The sequence below is a fragment of the Pteropus vampyrus genome, unplaced genomic scaffold (assembly GCF_000151845.1).
Source record: "Pteropus vampyrus isolate Shadow unplaced genomic scaffold, Pvam_2.0 Scaffold471, whole genome shotgun sequence".
NCBI classification, from domain to species: domain Eukaryota; kingdom Metazoa; phylum Chordata; class Mammalia; order Chiroptera; family Pteropodidae; genus Pteropus; species Pteropus vampyrus.
The window spans coordinates 66434-86158 of record NW_011889252.1 but is presented as its reverse complement, the minus strand read 5'-3'; the positions used below and the strand labels follow the sequence as shown (position 1 = coordinate 86158).

At 48.5% G+C, this 19725-nt stretch overlaps 2 protein-coding genes across 2 annotated transcripts in view; both read right to left on the bottom strand.

The window, feature by feature from the left end:
- The window catches only part of KRT84 (keratin 84), a 9028-nt gene extending 3774 nt beyond the window's left edge, over positions 1-5254 (bottom strand). The window contains exons 1-6 of the mRNA XM_011382338.1: positions 4666-5254; positions 3236-3444; positions 2578-2638; positions 2011-2106; positions 928-1092; positions 642-767 (exon numbers count right to left, since the gene is read on the bottom strand). Coding sequence (XP_011380640.1) covers positions 642-767; positions 928-1092; positions 2011-2106; positions 2578-2638; positions 3236-3444; positions 4666-5217 — 1209 coding nt within the window. The 5' untranslated portion in view covers positions 5218-5254. The remainder of the gene's footprint in view (positions 1-641; positions 768-927; positions 1093-2010; positions 2107-2577; positions 2639-3235; positions 3445-4665) is intronic.
- Positions 5255-16816: 11562 nt separating this feature from the next.
- Positions 16817-19725, bottom strand: part of KRT82 (keratin 82) — a 13697-nt gene continuing 10788 nt past the window's right edge. The window contains exons 7-9 of the mRNA XM_011382391.1: positions 17859-18079; positions 17601-17632; positions 16817-17058 (exon numbers count right to left, since the gene is read on the bottom strand). Coding sequence (XP_011380693.1) covers positions 16817-17058; positions 17601-17632; positions 17859-18079 — 495 coding nt within the window. The remainder of the gene's footprint in view (positions 17059-17600; positions 17633-17858; positions 18080-19725) is intronic.

Here is a 19725-nt window from a genome sequence, read left to right as displayed (position 1 = left end):
TTCATGAGCTCCTGGTACTCGCGCAGCTGCCGCGCCATGTCCTGCTTAGCCTGCTGCAGGGCGCCCTCCAGGTCCGCCAGCTTGCATTTGGCATCGTTGAGGGCTGCCTCACCCTGCTGCTCCGCCTCGGCCACTGCAGCCTCCAGCTTGGCCCGCTGCAAGGAGGGCAGTTTGCAGATGGACTTTGGCAGGGTCTAGGGGATCCTTAGTGGGGGCAGAAACACTGCCCACTGTTGGTGGGGACACAGCCTGGTGCCAGGCCAGGGATGGAGCCCATGGCGGTTGCTTTCCTAGGGACTGTGATTCCGTAGTTTGATGTCACCAGGGGACAGAGCATTGTTTTGCTTCAGTTTCCATTCCCACTGATTTTGTACTCCCTGATGTCTGCCACTCCAAGAACCATGAGGTCCAGAGAGTAAAGCTATTCTTTCTGCCTCACCTGCCCTTCCAAGTCAGCCCCAGGCCTTTTCTTCTATATGGAAGACTCTCCTTCCTTTCCACACTTTCCTCCTCCAGGAAGTCTTCCTAGACTAATCCCTTCATTCCTCTGTTTCTGGGTCCTTGTGGTCTCCCTCACACCATCAGACTTGGGGATCCCCAAAGCTCAGGACTCTGCCTCTTCTCTCCTTTCCTTTGCCCACCTGAGCCTTGGCATGTTCGATCTCTGCCTTCAGCCTCTGGATCAGGCGGGTCAGGTCATTGATCTCATTCCGTGTGTTACGCAGGTTGTCACAGTGTTGGCCAGCTGTCACTCGCATTTCTTCGTACTGGTGAAGGAATAAAAGGATGTTCCAAGGGCTCAAAGGTTGGGCCAGGAACATAGCCCCAGCTGAGTTGAGGGCCCCAGATCTCCACTGGGTCCATTTCATTGTACATGAGTCTCATGCCAGGGTTGCCTACATCCTTCCCCAGCCCGCTCCTGCTCACCTTGGTCTGGTACCAGGCCTCAGCATCAGCCCGACTGCGCCTGGCGACCTCTTCATACTGGGCCTTAATTTCGGTGATGATTCCATCCAAGTCCAGGTCCCGGCTGTTGTCCATCTTCACGATGACCGATGTCTCTGAGATGTGCGACTGCAGCAACTGGATTTCCTGTGTTGGAAGATCAGCAAGATTCAGGAAGATGGACTCAGAGTCCCATCGGTGGCTGGGACACTGCCACAGGGTCCCCAGGATGTGGTGTCAGGAGCAGAAAGCATTGCTCATTTGTTCATAAAAAAGCAATGGAGCAGGCCATCCAAACCAAGGACAAAGAAAAAGACATGACCAAGAACCATTTCGAGTTGACTTCAAACCCTTCTTAAATGCTCGGACGCATCCTTTGAATACCCTAACTTGCTTAGGTGAATATTAAAACCATAGGGGCCAAAAACTTGGTGGAGAGGAGTGAGAGCCACACTAGGGCTTAAACTTTTCTTTCGATTATTCACAAAATGGCTGTGCCATTCATGGATCATGGAAAGCTGACGATATTTCAGAACATGGTGGTCTAGGAATTTCTATATCCCATGTCCTAAATAGAACTGAGGAGCTTGGTACTAGCCTACAAGGTGAAGACTCTAGAAGGAGCTTTCTTCAGCATTTCCATCCAGAGCCAGACATTCAGTTCTGGCTGGTTCTGACCAGACCAAACAGACTACTTATGGAGCAAAAGAGAGCTGATTAGATTAAACACAATTTTTCTTACATCTCCTAGCAAATCAGTTTTCCAGAGTCTTCTGATAAAAAGATAACAAGTGACATTCTCTGATCCCAATCTTTGAATTGGCCAAACAAGGGTCAGAACATAGATCCAAAGAGTTTATTCATAGACCAGAGTCCAGCTGATGAGAAGCCTGCTTACCTTAGCTTCTCCACTTGTAGATATATCAACATACAAAGGATATAGATTTTAGAGGGGGGAGAGATGTATGACGCAAAATGTTAGAAAAAATGTCAATCCAGATGAAGCCCCCAGAGCGTCCAGACCAAGCACTGATCTTGTATGACTCAGAGGGGATAAGCCCTTACCGCCATGTATAGAGTTTTCAGGAAGTCAATTTCCTGAACTAGGGTATCCACATTGGTCTCCAGATCAGATTTATTTAAGAAAGCTGCATCCACATCCTGCATAGAAGAGAAAAGGGTAAGATGCTCATTACTCGTGCACTGTTTAACTGTGGCAGAGTCTGGAGATGGGTGGGAAGATCAGACCAATCCCCTCAGAGCCAAGCCAAGGTTGAGAGGTGTGTGATAAAGTCATCGGATGGAAACACAGCTTAGTGACTATTATTCTTCTCCCTACTGCAACATAAAACTCCCCTGGGGTTGCTGGACCTTTCCTGAAGTTTATTTAGAGGCAAGGAGACTTTGGATAATCCAAGACTCTTAAAAGGCCACCTAAATAATTTAACCAATTCTAAATCATCTGAGGCTAAATCAGAACTTTGGAGGGAGCCTGTTGTGACCTTAGGGGGTCTCACTCTGTATGAGTGGTCCCAGACTCCACAGGGCTGCCTGGGCAGTTTCCTGGTGGTAGGGTCTTGAGAACATTTGCCTATCTGGAGAAGTTTGCCTGGACCTGTTACTCTCCCTTACCTTCTTAAGAGCCACAAACTCATTCTCAGCGCTGGCCCGGAATCCCACCTCCTCTTCATACCTGAATGGTAAGAATTAAGAGGGTGAGTTTTCATTCTGAACTGAGAGCCAATGACTTCCAACTTCCTCGCTGCTCCATCCAGGAGCATGGCTCTCTGTTGCCACATACATGCACTCAGACATTCTGTTCTTTCTTTAAGACCTTATATGAGCCAGTGACCTTCAGTTTCTCCAAATCCCTTTTAATTTCTCAAATTGGATGTGGGGTCTGAAAAGCTGGCCCATTGCTAAGCTCTTCTGCTGGAAAAGATTTAGGGCCATTGCATTTTACCATAGAGGTAGTAGGACCCAGCTTGTTGCTAAATCTGGGCACTGTTCTCAAAACCAGAGGGCTCCTTTTTCTGGGGCCAACTCACCCATTCCCACAGGCAGGATTAAGGAGAAACCATGCCCAATTCAGTCTCCTTTTTCCTCAGGTTCCATGGACAGCCTCCTCCTGCTCCCTTACATATCACTGCCCCCCACTTCTGTCTCCAGGCTGTATTTTTAAACCAACATTCAACCCTGTTCTTTCCAGCTGCTCTCATCTGAGCTTGGCTGCTGCTTTGGCAACCTGCTCATGCCCATCCTTGGTCAGTGCAGTCCAGATGCCACTCACTTCTTCTTGAAACCCTCAAGGACATCCTGCATTTGGTTCCTCTCAGCTTCCAGCCGGGCCCGGTCGCTGTTTGCTATATCCAGCTGCCTCCGCAGGTTGGTGATGTAGTTCTCGAAGAGGGGCTCCAAGTTGCTCTTGGCACATTTCTGCTCTTGGAGGAAGTTCCACTTGGTTTCTAGAAGTTTATTCTGCTGTTCCAGGAACCGCACCTAAATCCACAGGGGCACAGAAAAGGCAATCGAAGTGTTTGACAGAGTTGACCAGTTCTTCAGATGGCCAGACACGGCTCTCAACCTTGCGGTGACGTCGTTCTCTCTTCTGTTGACTTTCATTCCTCCTCTAATTCGGTAGAACCTGGAAGAGCAGGTCTGTGACCTTCTCATGCTCAGCCAGGCTCAGCTACAAACAAAGACTTTTGAACCAAACTACTTCAGTACCATTTCTCCTTCTATCCTCTGCGAAAGGTGTAAGCTGGTTCACTGGGAAGTTGGAAAGATTGACTCTGCTTGAGTTGGGGTTTGTCTATATCTAAAAACTGAAGTCAGCCATCCCTGGCAGGAAATGAGGAGCAGAGTAAAGTACACTTGGGGTGGAATATGGCATTAGGATGTGGGAATTCTCAGGTCAGTCATACCCACCATCCCAGATATTTCATCAACTGAGACTTACAGAGCTGGAGGAGAACTCAGTGATCATTTGCTCCAACCCCTTATTTTAGATGAGGAAACGGAAGCTCGTAGAAGTGAGTTTCCAAGCTCAGACACAATCAGAGCCTTCCCACTCCATGAAGACATGGTTGGTGGGATGTCAGTTCCACAGCATTATTCCCCTCATCATCCTGAATATCAATGACTACCTATGGTCGTTCTCCACTATTTTTCTCAATCTAGGCACCTAGGCTGAATCGGATAACCCACTTGGGAGGTATGAGTTCTTTGCTTGTTTTTTACAAAAATTACTCAACTCCATTCTCTACTTTCCTAAGCCTGAACAGATGTGGTAATTCAGCCTCAGGAACTACGAAAACTTCAGAGAGCGTGAGGATCTCAAAGGATAAAACATTTTAAACTTCTACCAGTCAACACCTGGCTGAAGTCCTATTGTTTCTAGCCTGTTTGGGGGATATTTTTAAGTGACTAGGTGGTAGGTTTTAGTTTGTCCAGATGCCCTCAGATTTGGCTGGATGTTCCTCTTTCCTCCAGAAGACATAACCAGTATGTTAGTCTACCCCACCATGCAGTACTCCTCAGGCTTGTCCTTGCTCTGCAGCAGAGTGACTGGGAGATCATACCACAATGCCTTTGGTTCACACTTGAAGGATCTGGGTGTCAATGCCCTAGGCCTGGGCCTTTTCTTCTTAAGGAAAAGAACACCTGAATGCATTTCAGCTCTCATCATCCCAGACCCAGAGATTCAGTTGTCATAGGTACCTTGTCAATGAAGGAGGCGAATTTGTTGTTGAGTGTCTTGATTTGCTCTTTCTCATCCTTCTTCACTCTCTGAGCATTGGGGTCAATCTCCAGGTTGAGGGGGGTCAGCAGGCTCTGGTTAACAGTCACTGGTGTGATAGATGGGGTTGCTGAGACTCCAACTCCTCCAACTCTGTAGCCAAAGCCGGGGCCACCGAAGCCATAGCCAAGCCTACTGGTGGCTCCAAATCCCAGACCAACACCACTGCCGGCCCCAAACCCTAGATTAGCACCACACCCAGCACCAAAGCCAAAGGCCATCCCACTGCTAGCACCAAAGCCAGCTCCACAGCGGACAGGGCGAGGGCACACAGCTGCTGTCCGGGGTGAGCATGATCCATAGGTGATGACGCTCCGACTACCAAAGCCACCAAGGCCCCGGAAGCTGGGCCCACTCCGGCAGGAGACAGAGCTTGCCCGGAAGCGGTTTAGGTTCTGCGGGGCCGCTGCTGAGCAAGAGCTGAAGTTGCCCACATGGCGACCAGAGCTGACTTGGTAGGAGCGGCAAGACATGATGGTTTCCTGGGCGAGAGCAAAGCAGCAATTGCAGAGTGGGGCGAGCTGGAGCTGGGAGTCCCTCTGAGGCTAGTGGATCCCTCTAACTCCTTTTATGTGTGTGGGGATCTGAGGATTGGCCCCATAAAAGTGGAAAAAAGCCATTTGGAGGCATTTATGAGCTTGGGTAGTTAGCAGAAATTCTTCATGCCTGTAACCTCCTTAGTAATGAGCTAATTCAGACACACCTATTCTGAGGACCGGGGCTATAACATCAACCCATAAACATTAAAAACACATAAACACATAAACATTATGGTCTTATTTTTTCCCCACAAGTCCACTACAATTGCCATTACGGGGACATTAATTTGCCTTGGTCATAAATCCAATAGACTTTTTCACTGCAAGTTGTGGCTAACCACCAGAAAGTTAGAATGGTGACAGCTCCGGCAAGAGGCTCGCAAGTGATGCATCTATATAGACATAACCTCCTGGAGGAATAATGGAGGTCTGTGGAAGAGAGACAGGATTTTCAGAGCTCCAAGTAAGAAATTATATGGCCAGAATACAGTTTATTGCATCTATGTAGATGGATTAAATAGTGCAAAACCCTTTTGCAGGGTTTTAGCTATCCTCCATGATCCGGTTTGGCTGTTTACATAAGAATTCAATCTTCATTAAAGCTCATTTGGGTTAGTGTAGACACATGTCTGATTAGAGACACTCAAAGAAGATTCATTCATTCACTCAACAATTATTAGGTGCCTACTCTGTCTCAGCTAGTGTGCTTGGTACTAAGGATACAGAGATTTAAAAAAAAAAAAAGACAGTCTCTATCCTCAGATGAATCTGGTGGGGAAGATGAATCTTGAGGACTTCCACCAGTCAACACTTTTGTGGCCTAATTTGAAGCCAAAGCATGCCAATAATTTAGCCATGTATCTGTGTGGAAAGTTATCAACATGATTTTGAGCCCTCTTAATACACATTAGGGCTCATCTATAGCCCTGTGTGTGCAGGTTCCTTGAATTATTGATGAAACTTAGGCTAGGATAGAGACACACAAAGCAATAAGCATCAAGATAGAAAAATGAAAAGTTCTAAACAACTGGATATTGTTGTCATTGTTATCGATATTGCAGATATTTCAGGACTCAGAGACAGGTGTTTACCTTTTCTATTTGAGCAAGTGACATGATGTGCCTTACCTGTCCTGTGCCTGGGGGAACTTGTACTTAACTGGACACCAGTATTTTTTTGGATGCTTGGGATTCTACTTGGAAGAGGATGTGTGCTTTTGACTCAAGTTACGCAAGTCAGGTCTTCACTATTTCCTCCTTTCTCAATCTCTATATGTTTTATTTCCTTTTCTTGTCTTATTGTATTAGCTATGACTTCTAGGATAATGTCAAAAAGCAGTGGTGAAAGGGGACATCTTTGTCTTATTCCTGATTTTAGTGGGAAAGCTTCAAGTTTCTTGTCATTAAGTATGATGTTAGCTGTAGGTTTTTGTAGATATTCTTTATGAAGTTGAGGAAGTGCCCCTCTATTCCTAGTTTACTACTATTTTCCATAGACCCAGCTGTCAGGTATATATATGACTAATAGGAGAAGAAGAAAAATAATAACAAGAGAATACCTCTTGTGAAGATTACCAGTGACCTCCACATTGCTAAATTCAGTGCTCTGTTCTCAGCCCTCATTTAACTTGAGTTATCAGCAGTATTTGACATGGCCAGTTATTCCCTTTTCCCGGAAACACTTTCTTCTTTTGGTTTCCAGATACCACACTCTCCTGATCTTCTTGCCGCATTAATGGCTGCTTCTCGTCAGTCTTCTTAGCAAGTTCCTCTTCATATCCCCAACCTCTTGACAGCGCAGCACCCTGACTCATCCCTTGTGCCCTTTCTCATCTTTATCTATACTCATTCCTTTGGTGACATCACACATCCTCATGACTTTAGATACTATCTATCCATTCATGGCTGCCAAGGCATATCTTTATCCTAAACTTCCTCTCTGCGCTCTACATGTATGTTTTTATCAGTGTCTCTATTTAGATATCAAAGAGGCATCTCAACTTTAATATATCCAAGACCGTTCTCCCAAAGGTTCTTACTAAATATGTTCCACTTGCTAGGCTCACTATCACTACAGTAGCTCAGGTCTCAAATCTGGGAATCATCCTGTATTTTCTCCATATCCTGCATTCAATCCATTGGCAAATCCTACCTTCATAATGTATCTGAATTCTTACTACTTCTCACCACTACCACTGCCACCATCGGTCCAAGCCCATTACTTCTCACGGAGTCTACTGACGTGTCCTTCCAGCTAGTCTTCCTGTGTCCTCCTTTGCCTCTTCAATCTTTTCTTAACACAGTCAGTGATCCTTTAAAAACATGTTCGATCATGCTACTTTTATGCTCAAACCTCTCTAATGGTTTCCCATCCTACTCAGAGTAAGTGCCATGCAGGACTCTACATAGTATGCTCTCCCTTTCACTGACCTCATCACCCTCTTTCTGTCCTACTGCTCTCCCTGCTCCAGCCACCCTGGCCTCCTGGTTGTCCATCACACAGGCAGAAAAACTCCTGTCTCACACACTTCTTTACTTGCTGTTTTCTCAGCCGGGAACTTTTTAAATCAAATACCTACATGGCCAGTTCCTCAACTCTTCTAGGTCTTTGATTACAGATGGCTCCCTATTTAAAACTCTTTCTCCCCATATACTCCCTGTCCCCCGTCCTGGTTTCCTCTTTCCCTTAGCAGTCCTTACCATCTGAGGTCCTCTCCTATATGGATTTGCTTGTTCATCGACTGTCGTCCTTGGCTGGAATACAGCTTCCGGAGGCAGGCACTATTGCACGTTTTGCTCTTCTCTGTGCCCCCTATGCTTAGTAGAGTAGAGCACATGTTAAGCATGTTATATAGTTTTGTTGAATGAATGGCTACACCACAAAAATGTAAAGCAGGAGAAAAAATGGGAGGAGAGAGCAGGGTATAAAAGAAAGAGGAATATAGGCATCTGGTTTTGCAGATATTTCGGAAGGAGATTCCAGGTTTCCAAATGGACAGCAATGGCCCTGGAGATGATTGTGGTGCAGAAACTCAAGTGTTTGCAGGGGAACTAACCCAGTTTGCACTCCAGCTCCAGCCTCTTGGGGTGTGAGTCTGGCGCTTGGAGGGTAAGGCAGCCCCCCTCCTCCTAGGCTGAATAGGGGGTTCCAGGAGTCTGGAAGAGGACCAGTGAACTCCCGTGGACATGAAAGGGGGAGGGGAGCAGGAGGGATGGCATAAAGAGCACCAGCAAGTGTGCCGGGCCCAGGACAGAAGACTTGACACAACCCTTAGAGTTAGATGGACCTTAGGTTCAGTCCCAGTGTTGCCATCTGCCAGCAGTGTGACCTTGGACTGTGTGCGCCTAGCACAGGGTCATGGCAGGGTTCTGCTCTGGCAGGGGCCAGGTGATAAGGGGTGCTTGTCTGTAGAGAACTTGTGTTATGCAACAATACAACCAACTAAAAGTTGGTCAGCTTTTTATTGCCACTGTAAATTGCTAGTCAGCAAACACACTCCGTCTGTTTTATATGAGTGACCTGGGGGAAATCGTTTAACTTTTCTAAACTGCAGCTTCCTTATCTGTAAAATGGAATGATTCCTACTTCCCACTGCTATGAGGATTACATGTGAAAGTGTTTGAGGTGTACACTGCGTGGTTATTGTCACCCATTTTTCCCCCCTGCTGTCTTTCTTCCCTTCCTCCCTCCCTCTTTTTTCTTCTGCACCTTTCCCTCTCTCTTACACAATCCTCCCTTCACTTCTAAGCAGTCATCCCTGTTCCTATGTAGCACTCCACTCCCTTCCCACTCCGGCAGGCATTCATTACCCCATCAGCCAGTCTTGGGGCTGTCCCGCGTCTGGGCTCAGCTTCCTCCAACCCTGACCACGCCGGGTGAGGTGGGGGTAATTGGAACCAGTCAAGCATAACCCCTATTTTGAGATGAGCTGACACCATCAGCAGTTTATAGTTCTGAGGCATTATTTCACCAGACGATGCATAACATAACCCTCCGTCATTTTTAAGGGGTAGTAGATGAAGAGAGGAGGAGGGAGGTGGCCTGAGGTTTTGCTGCTCTGACAGTTTCTTCTTATTGCTGTCAGTGGGCCTGGATGTAATCCCAAGATCTGCTGGCTGAGCTGGCCACAGCACCTCATTATGCTGCTGTAGGATGATTGCTTGCTCATGGAGATGCTATCTGTGCAGTGGAGAGGAGGGAGAACTGTTGAGGGCGGTGGTGTTTGAGGGGTTGGGGAGAGGGGCCTATCCTGATAGACTGAGCAGGGCCTGGGAACTGTGAGCACACCGTGGTGTGTGTGTGTGTGTGTGTGTGTGTGTGTGTGTGTGTGTGCTGGCGCACCAGAGGGAGGGAAGAAGGGTGACAAGGAAATCCCAGATGCTGAGAAGTCTTTGCTAAAAGCCGCCTTCTACAAAGTGTTTCCGTTTTGCCTGCGGACAAGTCTGTGCTAGAGAGAGGCCTATGCTGGGAAGTGCTCATGCTGAGACCTGCCCTACATGTATGTTTTTATCAGTGTCTCTATTTAGATATCAAAGAGGCATCTCAACTTTAATATATCCAAGACCGTTCTCCCAAAGGTTCTTACTAAATATGTTCCACTTGCTAGGCTCACTATCACTACAGTAGCTCAGGTCTCAAATCTGGGAATCATCCTGTATTTTCTCCATATCCTGCATTCAATCCATTGGCAAATCCTACCTTCATAATGTATCTGAATTCTTACTACTTCTCACCACTACCACTGCCACCATTGGTCCAAGCCCATTACTTCTCACGGAGTCTACTGACGTGTCCTTCCAGCTAGTCTTCCTGTGTCCTCCTTTGCCTCTTCAATCTTTTCTTAACACAGTCAGTGATCCTTTAAAAACATGTTCGATCATGCTACTTTTATGCTCAAACCTCTCTAATGGTTTCCCATCCTACTCAGAGTAAGTGCCATGCAGGACTCTACATAGTATGCTCTCCCTTTCACTGACCTCATCACCCTCTTTCTGTCCTACTGCTCTCCCTGCTCCAGCCACCCTGGCCTCCTGGTTGTCCATCACACAGGCAGAAAAACTCCTGTCTCACACACTTCTTTACTTGCTGTTTTCTCAGCCGGGAACTTTTTAAATCAAATACCTACATGGCCAGTTCCTCAACTCTTCCAGGTCTTTGATTATAGATCGCTCCCTATTTAAAACTCTTTCTCCCCATATACTCCCTGTCCCCCGTCCTGGTTTCCTCTTTCCCTTAGCAGTCCTTACCATCTGAGGTCCTCTCCTATATGGATTTGCTTGTTCATCGACTGTCGTCCTTGGCTGGAATAAAGCTCCAGGAGGCAGGCACTATTGCACGTTTTGCTCTTCTCTGTGCCCCCTATGCTTAGTAGAGTAGAGCACATGTTAAGCATGTTATATAGTTTTGTTGAATGAATGGCTACACCACAAAAATGTAAAGCAGGAGAAAAAATGGGAGGAGAGAGCAGGGTGTAAAAGAAAGAGGAATATAGGCATCTGGTTTTGCAGATATTTCAGAAGGAGATTCCAGGTTTCCAAATGGACAGCAATGGCCCTGGAGATGATTGTGGTGCAGAAACTCAAGTGTTTGCAGGGGAACTAACCCAGTTTGCACTCCAGCTCCAGCCTCTTGGGGTGTGAGTCTGGCGCTTGGAGGGTAAGGCAGCCCCCCTCCTCCTAGGCTGAATAGGGGGTTCCAGGAGTCTGGAAGAGGACCAGTGAACTCCCGTGGACATGAAAGGGGGAGGGGAGCAGGAGGGATGGCATAAAGAGCACCAGCAAGTGTGCCGGGCCCAGGACAGAAGACTTGACACAACCCTTAGAGTTAGATGGACCTTAGGTTCAGTCCCAGTGTTGCCATCTGCCAGCAGTGTGACCTTGGACTGTGTGCGCCTAGCACAGGGTCATGGCAGGGTTCTGCTCTGGCAGGGGCCAGGTGATAAGGGGTGCTTGTCTGTAGAGAACTTGTGTTATGCAACAATACAACCAACTAAAAGTTGGTCAGCTTTTTATTGCCACTGTAAATTGCTAGTCAGCAAACACACTCCGTCTGTTTTATATGAGTGACCTGGGGGAAATCGTTTAACTTTTCTAAACTGCAGCTTCCTTATCTGTAAAATGGAATGATTCCTACTTCCCACTGCTATGAGGATTACATGTGAAAGTGTTTGAGGTGTACACTGCGTGGTTATTGTCACCCATTTTTCCCCCCTGCTGTCTTTCTTCCCTTCCTCCCTCCCTCTTTTTTCTTCTGCACCTTTCCCTCTCTCTTACACAATCCTCCCTTCACTTCTAAGCAGTCATCCCTGTTCCTATGTAGCACTCCACTCCCTTCCCACTCCGGCAGGCATTCATTACCCCATCAGCCAGTCTTGGGGCTGTCCCGCGTCTGGGCTCAGCTTCCTCCAACCCTGACCACGCCGGGTGAGGTGGGGGTAATTGGAACCAGTCAAGCATAACCCCTATTTTGAGATGAGCTGACACCATCAGCAGTTTATAGTTCTGAGGCATTATTTCACCAGACGATGCATAACATAACCCTCCGTCATTTTTAAGGGGTAGTAGATGAAGAGAGGAGGAGGGAGGTGGCCTGAGGTTTTGCTGCTCTGACAGTTTCTTCTTATTGCTGTCAGTGGGCCTGGATGTAATCCCAAGATCTGCTGGCTGAGCTGGCCACAGCACCTCATTATGCTGCTGTAGGATGATTGCTTGCTCATGGAGATGCTATCTGTGCAGTGGAGAGGAGGGAGAACTGTTGAGGGCGGTGGTGTTTGAGGGGTTGGGGAGAGGGGCCTATCCTGATAGACTGAGCAGGGCCTGGGAACTGTGAGCACACCGTGGTGTGTGTGTGTGTGTGTGTGTGTGTGTGTGTGTGTGTGTGCTGGCGCACCAGAGGGAGGGAAGAAGGGTGACAAGGAAATCCCAGATGCTGAGAAGTCTTTGCTAAAAGCCGCCTTCTACAAAGTGTTTCCGTTTTGCCTGCGGACAAGTCTGTGCTAGAGAGAGGCCTTTGCTGGGAAGTGCTCATGCTGAGACCTGCCCTGTGGGGAGGGAGGCTCAGGAGTTCCCCAGCAGAAGGAGGGAGATGGCAGGAGAGGCTGAATGCACCCCTGCCTGGGCCTTTCACCCTTCTACCCTCTTAGACTAATGACATTTTGAGATGGATTCTAAACACCTCCTAGAAGAGATAAAGCACCCTTCTCGTTTGGGCCCATCCCGCCCTTCCACACAGTATGATTTTTTCAGGTTTAATCCAAATTCCTCACATTGCTCACTCAGCTTCATCTGTCCAGGGTGGAAATATTGCATCTCGTAGGCATAAGGTCAGTTTGCTTCAATAAACCTTTACTGGGTGCTGATGTGTGCCCAGCATTGCATTTAGGTGCTGAGATGGCTGGCAACCGGCTCTCTTCCTTCTATCAGACTCAGCAGTCCTAAGTTTCTCCTCCTCCGTTTACAGGGCCATTTCTGAAACCATCTTCCCCGATCCAATCCCCGGCAGAGGGTGGCAGTAGTGAATGCACTGCAGCCACTAATGCGACTAGGATGAGGAAAGGACCTTGGAGAGACAAGTGTCTTTGGGGGCAGAGGCAGCCGGCACCTGAGGGAGGGGGCGGGGCGGGGGGCAAGGAAGAGCCTTGTGGGGAGAAGAGAGGGCTCTGGTGAGAGACATTCTAGAGAGACAGACACAGACACAGACACAAGGAGCTCCATTCTGGGCCTGCCTGCCTGCCCCAGGCCTCTTCGGGTAGTTTCCCACCAGTCCTCATGGCGCGTGCTCTACAAGGGACTGATCTGGAGTCCTGAGGAGAGTAGACTGCAGTGAGCCTCTGGCTTCACGAAGGCAGGTCTCCCTTCCTCCCTGGGGGCAGGGGTCCAAGGCCTGATCCTGTCTCCACCCCAGCACTCTGTGAGGCTAGCCCAGGGAGAAGCTCAGGAGGTATTTGGCCGAGTGAATAGAATGTGAGTCGCTGGGTAACCACCAGGAGGCACTTTTGTCCTACCTGCGTTGAGTTATCTCCTCCCTGGGGAAGAAGGGAGAAGGGGACACTGCTCACATTAGTAAGGGGGATCCCCTGGTAGAAGTTCCGGGGGAGGCATGCCCAGGCTTCTGAGCTGGGATGACCCCACTACTGGGTTGAGTCGTGCCTAGTGGATGGTTCCAGACAGCCTCCTCTTCCCAGGGGCCTGCGCACACTTGAGTGAGAAGCCCCAAAGGGATGGTCACCAAGCCCAAGCCCACTTCACAGTGAGGCCGGGGGAATCTGTTCTCTCTCTCTTCTTTTATTTTAATGGGGTGTTTCCTGGGCCTCAAACACTCATCTATGGGATAGAGGTGTGTGGTCTCTTGGAATTTCTCAGATCAGAGAGTCCCTGTAGTTTTGAGAGCTTTGAGTTATTAATCAGCAAGGAGCTTAGCTGGCTCCAGAGTGACAGGACTTCAACTGGGAACTGAGGCTGTGTGGCTCCATTGTTCTGTCCCCTCCTTTTCCGTGTGTGGATGTGCATCTCTGAATCACAGACTCTCTGGCTCATAGCTGCTGATGCCTCATCCTGGAACACCCTTCTGTGCCTCCCTCCCCTGAGTTCTGCTGTCCCTCAGGATCCAGCTTGCCTGCCCCTCCTCCTGGGGACCTTCCTGAGGTCTATGAGTAGGGTGGGACTCCCTTCGCAACAGTGCTCACATCTGTAATGGCCTGCTCCAGTGGTGTATTCCCTGCTAGTCATTATTGAGATATATTTCACATACTATATCATTCATTCATTTAAAATGCATAAGTCAGTGATTTTAGTATTTTCCTATATATGTGGAACCATCATAACAGTCAATTTTAGAACATTTTCGTCACCTCATAAAGAAAACTTTAGCTCTCACATACACCCCCAACTCCATCTTCTTCTCCTCCCTCCAGACCTAAGCAACCACTAATCTTCTTTCTGTCGCTATAGATTTCTATATTCGGGACTTTCATATGAAGGAAATCATACACTATGTGGTCTTTGTATCTGACTTCTTTTACCTACCACAAAGTCTTCGAGGTTCATCCATGTTGCAGCATGTATCAGTACTTCATTCCTTTTGATGACTGAATAACATTCCATTGTATGGATAGGCCACATTTTGATTATTCATTTGTTTGTTGATGGACGTTTGAGTTGTTTCCACTTTTTGTCTCGTGAATAGTACTGCTATGAACATCCACGTACACGTTTTTGTGTGGACATGTATTTTTATTTTCCCTGAGTATATACCTAGGAGAAGAATTGCTGAGTCACATGGTTGCTCTGTGTTTAATATTTGAGTACCTGTAGACTGTTTTTCAAAGTGTCTGCGCCAGTTTACAGCTCTTATAATGGGCTCTAGGTACTGTGTCTACTGTGCCTACTGGGTAAGTCGGCCCTGGCTGGGGCTTCTTTGTTCACCACCATGTCACCAGCCCCTGGGTGTCCTGATGCATAGCAGGTGCTTGATAAATACATATTGAGTGAACGAATGAATGAATGGGTTCTTTCGAATTTGCTGCCCACAATTCCGTAACCCTAGACTTCCGTTTAGACTCTGTCCTTACAATCTTCTCTGTGAATCTTTCTCTAACTCCTTTGTGGGCAAAATCGTGAGCTGGTTTTTCTCAGTCCTCCCATACTTCCTGGCTCTCATTAATGACTCTTCTGTGAGGTCAAGAGTTCCTCCAGGGCTCAGAGGGTGTCTTAGTCACCTCTGCATCATCAGCTTCTCATGCAGGGCTTGACATAGAGTAGATGCTCTGTGTGAGGCTGTGGTGGAAGGGGAGCTGCACCCCAGTGCTCAGGAGAGGGGATCACAAGGGGGAGTTTGTGGTGGGGGAGTTGTTTCAGGGGATCAGTGAGGCAACAGGGAGGGTATCATGGCCCCACAGAGGGTGGAACTGCTGCTATCAAGTCTCATCTGCAGATCTTGGGGCTTCTAAGAAGGAGAAGAGACTAGAGGTTTCCCCTCCCTGGCTGGGCTGCCATCCATCTTCACTGCTTTCCCAGGTTGCGGATGTCCTGCAGTGAGACTGGGTCCAGGATGGGGAGGCAGAGCTCAGGGCTTGGATGCTGCTACACGATAGGGAACCCCAAGAACTTTCTCTAGGCTATGTGCACGGGACTGCATGATGAGAAGGCTTATGTGCAATAGGCATGTGGTTTTTAATGTGACAAGTGACTCGTAAACTATTGGGGTGTGATGTGTAGTTTTTAAGTGCAGTTTGAATGGATCCACGTTGATTCCACACGCCACTTACAAATCATTCATATGTAGTTTTTCCATTTGTGTAATAACCTTTATTTCCACTCCCAGGCCCCTCAGCCTCCAGCCCCCAAAGGCTGCTCACAAGAGATTCCTCCTTTCTTACCCCACAGAGCAGGTTGAATAATCCTGATTCCTATAGCCTATGACCAGTAAGTTTATTGGGAACAGACAAGCCCAGGGACTCTTGGCACAGATAGGATCCCTGGGAGGACAGGGCTTCTGCAGATGCAGCAGTAGGGGTGGGGCCTGGGGGGGGGCAGCGGTGTGGATGGGACCAGCCTAGCACCTTTCCCTCCCTCCCAAACTCTGAACCAGAGCCTTTAAGTCTGCTGAGGTAATCCCACATCACTGTGGCCAGAAAAACAGTTTCATATCAGACCCAAAGCAAGAAGAAGTAGAGAGAGGGAGCAGGAATTGCATAGCTATGTACAGAAGGTGGGGGTGGGGCTTGAGTCCATTGAGCAAATAATGTCAGGTCTTGATTGTCCCTCTGTCCAGATTATTCCATGTCCCCTCGCCTTTGTTCTAGGCGTGTTTCTATCTTCAGTTGGCCAATATGATCTCAGGAAAAGGACATATTTTCATAGTGTGAGTTCAACACCTCTGAGCAGGTAAATCTACCGCCACCTGTTTATTCTGTGTGCTAACTGAGAGGACCATGAACAGGTCCTAAGTGATCCTGAAATCCTGGCCTGTGGCTTCAGAATTCAGAATGGGGTTTTGGAATGTCTCCTTTGGACATTTGTAATAGTGAATGTTTTAGGTGGGTGTTAAAAGAAATTCGCTTTTCTTAAGTGCATGAGAATTAGAGGTGAGGGAGATGGGGAACCTCCAGGGGTCAGGGGAGGCTAACTTGGTGGGGAAACGTCTGTGAGATAATCCACAAAGCAGAACATCAGTGATGTGCCCATTTGGGCTTCTCATCTGGAAGAGAAGTGGTTGGTGGCTGTTGTCATTCTCTTGGCCACTCTAGGGCCTAACTGTTGGCAGTCCAGGGGAAACAGGCAATGCATTCTCTTTCTTTGCATACTACTCCCACCCCAGTGCGTAGCTCAGAGTCTGCATACAGCTAAGTGAATAGTGACTAGAAGATATGGATGAACCAGAGGAACGGCTTCCAGTGAAAACCCAAAGGAAACCTGAGGTCAGTACAGGAAGATGGGGTTTTGGAATCTCCTGGGCTTCTGCCCTGGTAGGCTGGGCAACATCCAGGCGGGGGGCTGGTGCACTGTCCCCTGGGCTTCCAGCCTCTAGGGTGGTGCTAACACTTGTGGCAGGAAGAGCTACCCCCAGCCCCTAGCTTCATGCTGGAGCTCTGCCCGCTCCGGAAGCCCAGGAGCCCCTGGGGCTCACAGGGGACGTAGAGTTCACCGGTGCCCACAACACTGCAGCCCCCACTGCTCTTGAGGACAGCGGTGCCCCCTGGGCAATACTCGGTCCTCAGCATGGGCGTGCTGACCACACATGGCTCGTACAAGACAGCACCTTTTGAGCTGCTCACAGCTGTGGGAACAAGAAGGGATGCTCAGGGCCCTGTGTGGCTCTAAGGGCATTGCCCTGAACTGTCTTAGCCAGGCTGTGCCCCCTACCTGCAGCCACTCACCTCTAAGGGCCCCCTGCCCCAATTACTAACTTCCATGTCTCCCACCCTAGCCACAAAGTGCTTACTGGGTACCCACGTGCCTCCCTTCTTTGCCTAGAGCCTTGGCTTCTGCTTCACCCTTTCTCAGTGTCTACTTGTGTCTACTCAGTGTCTACTTCAAATCCACTTTCTCCAGAAAAGCTTCCCCTTGTCAGTATGGTTCATTGCAGTTTCTAGGCCCTGAAGCACTGGAGCCACCATGCATATCTGCTCCTCATTCTGACTCCCAAAGACTTAGGTAGCCCTGCAGGAGATTTCTCCCTCTGACCAGGAGCTCTCAGTGGACAGAAGTCCTCCTTTGCGGTGGGGAAGCATGCTGAGGTCTGGGCAGGGGTGCTGTGGCCTATGTTGGGTTCATCAGCCCCCACAACCCCAGAGCCCTTGGGGAGTGCTCATTACTCACAGATATTCACCGGCCCAATGCCTTCGCACAGCCTGGGGTGAGAGGAAAAAGAAGACATGAAGTAACTGCATCAAAGAGAACGAGTCTGATTGGTGTGCAACACCCCCTTTCTTCTGCCTGCACCACGGGTCTTGTTCATGAGGAGGGTCTGCGACTATATGCTGTTCTGGATTTTCCATGACTGCGAGATGAGCAGGGGCAGCAGCAGTAACCAGAGGGCAGGAGAACATACACACTTGGCGCTCATGCTTGACTAACCTGTGCTCTTCGCCCTCCAGCAGGCGCCTGTAGGTGGCGATCTCGATGTCCAGGCCCAGCTTTGAGTTCATCACTTCCTGGTACTCCTTGAGCAGGCAGGCCATGTCCTGCTTGGCCTTCTGCAGGGCCTCCTCCAGCCCCGCCAGCTTGCACTTGGCATCGTTGAGGGCTGCCTCACCCTGCTGCTCCGCCTGGGTCACTGCAGCCTCTAGTTTGCAGCGCTGGGGGAGAGGGCACAGAAGGCATTATGGGGGGCCCCTGGAGCCTTAGGTTGACTGTCAGAACAACAGAGAAAACATGGTCATTGTGAGGTAATAGAAAATACATTTATATATATTGGTCTCTGCCTCTTGTTTCTGGCATAGAGCTCCTAAAACCCTTGTAATTTTCTAAGCGATAAGAGCACTAGAAGCATCTTTGGTTCTAATATTTGATCTTTGACCCCAGTTCCTGACACAGATTTCCTAAATCCCCTGGAATTTCCTTGGTGATAGCAATGTCTTTTGTTCTCATGAGGTGACTCTGGGTGGGCTCCTGGATAACTCGGATGGGGACTGGTCACCAGAAAGACCAAGCCATGATTAGAAGCTTGGGATTTTCAGCCCTGCACCCTATACTCCAGGGAGGGGACATGGGCTGGAATGGAGTTAATGATTAATCATGCCCATGTGAGGAAGCCTCTGTCAAAGCCCAATAGGGTTTGGAGAGCTTCCAGGTGGGTGAACGTGCGTGGATGTTGACTGGTGCGCCCAGAAGGCACTGAAGTTTGGCGCCCCTCTGCCCATGCCTTGCCTTACTCATTGCTCCCATCTGATGTTCATCTGTATCCTTTATCATATCCTTTTATAACAAGCTGGTGAACAGTAAGTAAACTGTTTTCCCGAGTTCTATGAGCCGCTCTAGCAAATTAATCGAACCCAAGGAGGGGGTTCTAATTTGCAGCAGATTGGTCAGAAGCTCAGGTGACAGCCTTGACTTGTGATTGGCATCTGAAGTGGGGCAGTCTTGTGGAACAGCCCTTAACCTGTGGGATCTGATGCTATTCCCAACTGGTGCCGCAGAATTGATTGGTGTGGGAAAAACCCGTATATCTGGTGTCAGAAGTGTGGTGAGTATGGTAGTAGTGTCAGAGTGAAAGAGAGACACCGGGTGAAGAGTCAGATTTTCCTACAGTCTTGGTTACATGGCAGATTCAAATCTGCTATGGGTTTCATCCTAGGATGGTGACCTCTAGTTCATCTGGGGGACTGGGACCAGTTCTCCTGTCTACAAAACCTCAAGAAGACCTGAGAGTTTCTCTTAGAAATTTCTTCAGAGCTAATAGATTTTAAGTGTCTGACTAGTCTTCACTAACCTAGGAGAACAAAATGTATCTGATTTTATGAACTCTGCAGAGTCACTTTGACTTTCAAGATCATAGAATTATAGTCTTTGGCTTAAAAGAGACCGTGGAGACCCTCTTTTCTATGCTCCCATCTACTGATCTACTTGCTATTTCAGTTTTGACGATAAGTCGCTTGGCTTCTGGGAGACCTTGCCATTTCCTGAGGTTGCTCCTCCTGTGGCTGGTCAGCTCTTTTATAGAAAGGTCTTCACCCTCTTAATCGAGGCAGCATAAGTTTACTCCCTCTTCAACAGCACTTCCGGGGAGGGTGGACCCACCCCGCATGATCAGGCAGTGGGTCATCCTGGAATGGGCCCTCATAACAAGGTCTTTCTGGCCTCACCTGGGCTTTGACATTCTCAATTTCTTGCTGCAGCCGCTGGATCAACTTGTTCATTTCCAGGATCTCGTTCTTGCGGTTGCGAAGGTTGTCATAGTGGTTCCCGGCAGTCAGCCGCAGCTCCTCATACTGTGGGGACCTAG